The following is a 6869-nucleotide window of genomic DNA, read 5'->3' as shown; positions in this document are numbered from 1 at the left end:
ACACACACTCACACACACACACACACACACTCACGTACACACACACACATTATGTTAGAAAAAATCTCACTGCTCACCGGCTTGAGCTTCAATCTCAGGATCCATGTATTTCTGATCCTCTCCAGAATGGAAGTAGTCATCACATACAGAGCATTTGTTGGCTTTTTTCTGAAAATCTAAAAATTCAGATTTCTTTTCAAAAACTTACAATTCTGACTTTTTCTCACAATTCTGACTTTTTCTCACAATTCTGACTTTTTCTCAAAATCAAAACATTCTGACATTTTTCTCAAAATATTGACATTTTTCACAAAATGTTGACATTTTTCTCAAAATCTAAAAATCCTGACTTTTCAAAAAATTCTCAAAATTCTGACTTTCTCAAAATTCTGACATTTTTCTCAAAATGTTGACTTTTTTCTAAAAATTCTAAAAATTCTGACTTTTTCACAAAATTCTGACTTTTTCTCAAAATTCTGACTTTTCTGAATACTACGTTAATAATCCCTGGTCCCCGGCTTGATCTTCAACCTCAGGATCCATGTATGTGTGATCCTCTCCAGAATGGAAGTAGTCATCACATACAGAGCATCAACTAGTTCCTGAACAGTGTCCTTCACATGCTGATATCCAAGAGAGGGAGTTACACAGTCACAAGATGGAGGAATAGAAAGCAGTATTCAATGTTTACTTCAGATTAGCTCCACGTCAGAAATGAGCATGCTTGTCATATGTCTATCTCCATAGAGGCTGAATCATCATGTTCATCACATAGCTATCATATGCCTCAAACAGTCCTGATGCTCTTCTAGGTAATCAGACATCCTGTCATGTTCACAGCTACAGTTGGGATACCTTTGTAAGCATGTTGCTCCGCATGTGAAGGACACTGTTCAGGAACTACTTGATGCTCTGTATGTGATGACTCCTTCCATTCTGGAGAGGATAATAGATTCATGGATCCTGAGATTGAAGCTCAAGCTGGTGACGAGTGAGATCACTAACACTAACCCTCACACATATATATGAATATTTGTATGTATTCTCTCTCTCTCTGCAGCGTCCTCCTCGCCGTGTGTGTTGTGTTCGAGTGACGGAGACACCGGCGGGGTGTTGACATGTTGTTGCTGCGGGAACTGTTACCATGGCAGCTGCCTGGACCCCCCCCCTCGACCCCTCTCCCCTGCACCGGGCAGGGTGGCAGTGTCCTCAGTGCAGAGTGTGTCAGAGCTGCAGGTAACACACACACACACACACACAACACACACACACACACACAGACACACACACACACACACACACACACACACACACACACACACACACACACACACACACACACACACACACACACCACACACACATTCCACAGGCCATAAGACTGTTAAACACCTGAACTTTTGAAAGGACATCCATAACATTCATCTGTCTGCAACTTACAAATCATGTATCTAATATATCATATTCCAATTGCTTGTATATAGACTCTCCTTGCACTATTTCTGTTCTATTTTATTCGTATTTACTTGCACTATTTTAACAATTGTATCTGTGTTATTGTGTTGCTCTGTTGGAGGAGCATGTGACCTCAGATTTCCATTGACGCTGTAGCTACGTACAAATGACAATAAAAGTCTTGAATCTTGAATTAGGGTTATATATTGTGTGTTTTTTGCACATGATAGAAAGCAGAGCGTTTTGTAATGATGATAATGTATATAGTGGTGGTGTGGCAGTTCTCATATCGTCATTTAAATGAAATTCAGATGAATTGTTAAGCAATATTTTCGAAACGAGGCTCCACACACACTTCTACCGTCTATGAAAAGTGTTTAAGTTGACGTGCATGAGTCATAACTCCCATGTGTGTGTGTTAGGTTGCGAGGGGATGATGATGTGATGCTGGTGTGTCAGCGCTGTGATAAATCCTACCACACACTCTGTCTCAAACCTCCTCTGGATCACACACCGAGCACCGGTTGGAGCTGCAAGGTGAGATACACACACACACACACACACACACACACACACACACACACACACACACACACACACACACACACACACACACACACACACACACACACACACACACACACACACACACACACACACACCTGATCTAAATTCTGCTAATATCCGGCAAGAAAGCGATCACTAGGAATTGGGGTGAGGAAGCACCACCAACGAAAAACTAATGGGTAACAATTGTGGAAGAAATCTTTTTGATGGAAAAACTGACTCATAAATTGAGATTAGAAGAAACACAACTCAACAGAAAGTGGGAAAATGGACTCTCTACAAAGACATTTGACTGGAACAATAGCTAATAGTTACGTGTATCACCAAGAATATAATAACATGAAGACATATCCCTAGCCTTTTATTTTGTATTGCCTTGCTGGCCTTTTGTCACATGATTGTTACGTTGCTGTAACCCCATTTTTGTATTATATATAACTATGAGTGTTCTTATTTTATTTTTTAAACTCTCTCCTCCAGAACTGCAGAATCTGCCGCCGCTGTGGTGTGAGGTCATCAGGCCAGTGGGCCAATCACCCGTTTCTGTGCGAGTCATGTGACCCGGCCCTGCCCTGCCCTCTCTGTGACCTCAACACACCACAGGACTATTGGACCTGTATCTGCTGCTATAGGTACACTACGTTTATGGAGTGTTTTCTTATACATTACAGAAGCACAGATAAGGGGAATAGAAAAGGTCCAAGTACAGAACCTTGCGGGACTCCATGGCGCTTTTATCGTTAAATTGGAATCAAACTAGCTTATAGCTGTTCCTTTATTGCTAATTCAATGCCCCAGTCTATGTAATATTGTGCAATGGTCAATTGTGATAAATGGAGCACTGATTCCTTTGTTTGATGCAATTAAAAGGTAACTTGAAACTTTTACCAGAGCTAGGATGAACTCTAAATTCTGACTAAATATCTTCAAATAAACAATTGTTACGTGTAAAGACGCGCAACTGATTAGCAAATGCTTTCTCGAGGATGTGTGGTCCTGCAAATAAGACTTGCTTTCTGTTGTTTGGAGATGAATTATCTAACAGACAAGCTGACATGTTTGTGTGTTTTGTTTACAGGTGTGTCCATACAGAGTGTATCGTCCAGGCTGGGGAGGGCAGGGCGGGGTCTGAAGATTACGTCTGCTCCACCTGCAGGCCTCAGGAAGAGGAGCCACTCAGTCCTACCCCGGCCCCCCCCTCTCAGTCCCACACAGGCACCTTCCAACAGCATTTCAGAGCCACCACCACTTCCAAGTCACACAGAGGCTCCACCCATCAGTCCCACCGCTCATAGTCAAGTCCAGCTTACATGCTCGGAGTCACCACAGAGTCCTGACGAGACCCTGTGCACACAACAAGGTCTGACACCACCTCATCCTGAACACACAGAGATACATAGTCCTGCACCATCCTTACCTGAGCAACAAGAGCTCCAACAAAGTCCAGCAGCATCACACCCTGAAACCACAGAACTCAAACAAAGTCCCTCACCTTTGCACCATGAGCAGACGGAGCTCCAAAATAGTCCTGCATCATCCCTCCCTGAGCAAAAAGAGCTCCAAAAAAGTCCTGCTTCCTCCCACCCTGATCCTACAGAACTCCAACAAATTCCTTCGCCATTGCACCCCGATCCAACAGAGCTGCAAAATAGTCCTGTTCCATCACACCCTGATCCTACAGAACAACCACATAGTCCTGTTCCATCACACCCTGATCCTACAGAACAACCACATAGTCCTGTTCCATCACACCCTGATCCTACAGAACAACCACATAGTCCTGTTCCATCACACCCTGATCCTACAGAACAACCACATAGTCCTGTTCCATCACACCCTGATCCTACAGAACAACCACATAGTCCTGTTCCATCACCCCCTGATCCTACAGAACAACCACATAGTCCTGTTCCATCACCCCCTGATCCTACAGAACAACCACATAGTCCTGTTCCATCGCACCCTGATCCTACAGAACAACCACATAGTCCTGTTCCATCACACCCTGATCCCACAGAACAACCACATAGTCCTGTTCCATCACACCCTGATCCTACAGAACAACCACATAGTCCTGTTCCATCGCACCCTGATCCTACAGAACAACCACATAGTCCTGTTCCATCGCACCCTGATCCTACAGAACAACCACATAGTCCTGTTCCATCGCACCCTGATCCTACAGAACAACCACATAGTCCTGTTCCATCGCACCCTGATCCCACAGAACAACCACATAGTCCTGTTCCATCACACCCTGATCCTACAGAACAACCACATAGTCCTGTTCCATCGCACCCTGATCCTACAGAACAACCACATAGTCCTGTATCATCTCACCTTGAAACGTCAGAGTGCGAACCAATCCCTGAGCAATCCCACTGCAATCCAACAGAGCTCCAAAGCAGTCCTTTGCAATCCCAGACAGATCCCACAGAACTCCCACAAGGTCCTGCACCATCCCTCCCTGATCCTACAGAACTCCAACAAATGCCCTCGCCATCGCACCCGGATCAAACGGAGCTCCAGAATAGTCCTGCACCATCGCTCCCTGAGCAAAAAGAGCTCCAACGAAGCCCTGTACCATCGCACCCTGATCCCACAGAACAACAAAACAGTCCTGTACCATCACACCCTGATCCCACAGAACAACAAAACAGTCCTGTACCATCGCACCCTGATCCCACAGAACAACTTAATATTCCTCCACAATCCCTCCCCGATCCAACAGAGCTCCAAAACAGTCCTTCACCATTCCAACTTGTACCCACAGAACTCCCACAAAGTCCTGCACCATCGCACCCTGATTCGATAGAACTCGAAAAGAGTCCTGCACCATCCGGCACTGAACCCACAGAGCTCCAACACATTTCCGAGCAAACACACCCGGATCCAACAGAGCTCCAAAACAATCCTTCCCCATCACAGACAGATTCCACAGAACTCCCACAGAGTCCTACACCATCCCACCCTGAACTCACAGAGCTCCAAGAAATTCCTGCGCCATCTCACCCTGAGCCCGGAGAAACACATCAAATTCCTGTCCCGTCGCAGCTCGGTCCCACAGAACTCCAAAATAGTCCTGCACCATCGCAGCCTGATTCGATAGAACTCGAAAAGAGTCCTGAACCATCCAACCCCGATCCCACAGAACTCCAAAAGAGTGCATCCTCTGGCAATGAACCTGGGGAGCTCCCACAAATTAATTCGCCATCTCACCCTGAACCCAGAGAGCTTCAAGAAGTACCTGCGGCATGCCCACCTGATTCAACAAAGTTCCAAAAGAGTCCTGTAGCATCGCAACATGAACCCCTAGAACTCCAACGAATAACTGAAACATCCCAATCTGAACCCACAGAGCTTCAGCCATGCCCACCTGACTCAACAGAACTCCAAAACAGTCCTGCACCATCCCATGTCGAACCCACAGAACTCGATAACAGTCCTGCACCATCTCATCCGGATCCCACAGAACTCCAAGATAGTCCTGAACCATCTCATCCTGATCATGCAGAACTCCAAGATAGTCCTGAACCATCTCATCCTGATCATGCAGAACTCCAAGACAGTCCTGAACCATCTCATCCTGATCATGCAGAACTCCTAGAAACTCCAGTTTCACCACATCCTGATTCCACAGAACTCCAAACAAGTCCTGAACCATCGCATCTTTCTTCCACTGAGCTTCAGCAAAGTCCTTCACCAGCCCACTCTGACCCAACAGAACTCCAAAGCGGTTCTGTACCATCTCATCCTGATCATGAAGAACTACAAGAAACTCCTGTTCCATCTCATCAAGATTTCACGGAGCAAAGTCCACCAACATCTCACAGTGGCCCAACAAATGTACTGGAAACACCAGCTTCATTGAATCCTTTAGAGTACCAGGAGAGCCCCACCTCACCTCAAGTTAGTCTGACAGAGGATCAACGAAGCCCGACACATGTGACCTTCTTTCAGGCTCAGCAGAGTCCTTGTCAGGTCAGGAACACCTCTTCCAGCCCAACTCAGGACTCCACAGAGGATCAGGTTTTGGCCACAGACTTTCTGCACAGTCCAATGCAGGGTAGTCCTTTGGCTTGTAGCCTTGTACGTTCTCCAGTAGGGTTTAGTCCTACCTGGTTTCTGTCTGGACCTGAGCAGATCCCTTCACCACACACTTCACAGTCACCGCTCGACACACCATGTAGTCCTGCTCACAACATCACACAGCTTCAGAACAGAACCCCACAAAGACAGCATAGTCCTACGCCACATAGTCCTTCACAGGTCAGCTCACAGAGTCCCCCACAGGAGGCCGAACGTACACTGGATCATGAGAGCCCTGGATCGAGCAGCCCTGCTGGAGCGCGATGTGGGCCAGCACAGGGCCTTTCTACACTGAACCTCTCACCACAAAGACCCGCCTCACTTCGGTCCATCTCAGCGCCATGTAGCCCCTCACCGGCCCCCCTCAGAGCCACAAAGTGTAGTCTGTCCCAGCCTGCCAGCCCAGTACAGGGCCAGTCTACAAAGCCTTTGCAGGTTCCTACTCAGTCAAGACTGACAAAGGAACTAACAGGTACCACAGAGCCTAAAATTGGTGCCCAAACACTGGAAAGTAGCCCCTCCTCTAACCACGGCACAGATGAAGAACTTCCAGACGAGCCTGGACTCAGCCCCCATCGCGGTCCTTCCACGCCAACACCAGAAAGCCTTGTTCACATTAGCCTAACTAGCTCACCTTGTGAAACGGAGGAAGTTCCTCCCCCAACTAGCTTCACTCAGGGGGTTCCTTCTTGTGCAAGCTGCACAGAAGCTACTGAAGGGAGCCCCACAAATATCCAAAACAGCATACCAGTGGAGAC

General features: G+C 46.7%; 1 protein-coding gene across 1 annotated transcript in view; it reads left to right on the top strand.

Annotated features, from left to right (window-relative positions):
• Positions 1–1144: 1144 nt before the first annotated feature.
• The window catches only part of LOC117470627 (nascent polypeptide-associated complex subunit alpha, muscle-specific form-like), a gene marked incomplete at its 3' end in the record, with an annotated part of 10521 nt that continues 4796 nt past the window's right edge, over positions 1145–6869 (top strand). The window contains 5 exon segments of the mRNA XM_034115442.1: positions 1145–1236; positions 1878–1992; positions 2503–2638; positions 3101–4890; positions 4933–6869. The exon segment at positions 4933–6869 is cut by the window's right edge and continues 2272 nt beyond it. Coding sequence (XP_033971333.1) covers positions 1145–1236; positions 1878–1992; positions 2503–2638; positions 3101–4890; positions 4933–6869 — 4070 coding nt within the window.

This window comes from Trematomus bernacchii, unplaced genomic scaffold (assembly GCF_902827165.1).
Source record: "Trematomus bernacchii unplaced genomic scaffold, fTreBer1.1, whole genome shotgun sequence".
In the NCBI taxonomy this organism is placed as follows: domain Eukaryota; kingdom Metazoa; phylum Chordata; class Actinopteri; order Perciformes; family Nototheniidae; genus Trematomus; species Trematomus bernacchii.
The sequence above is the reverse complement of the archived record's forward strand: the minus strand, read 5'-3'. Positions and strand labels throughout refer to the sequence as shown.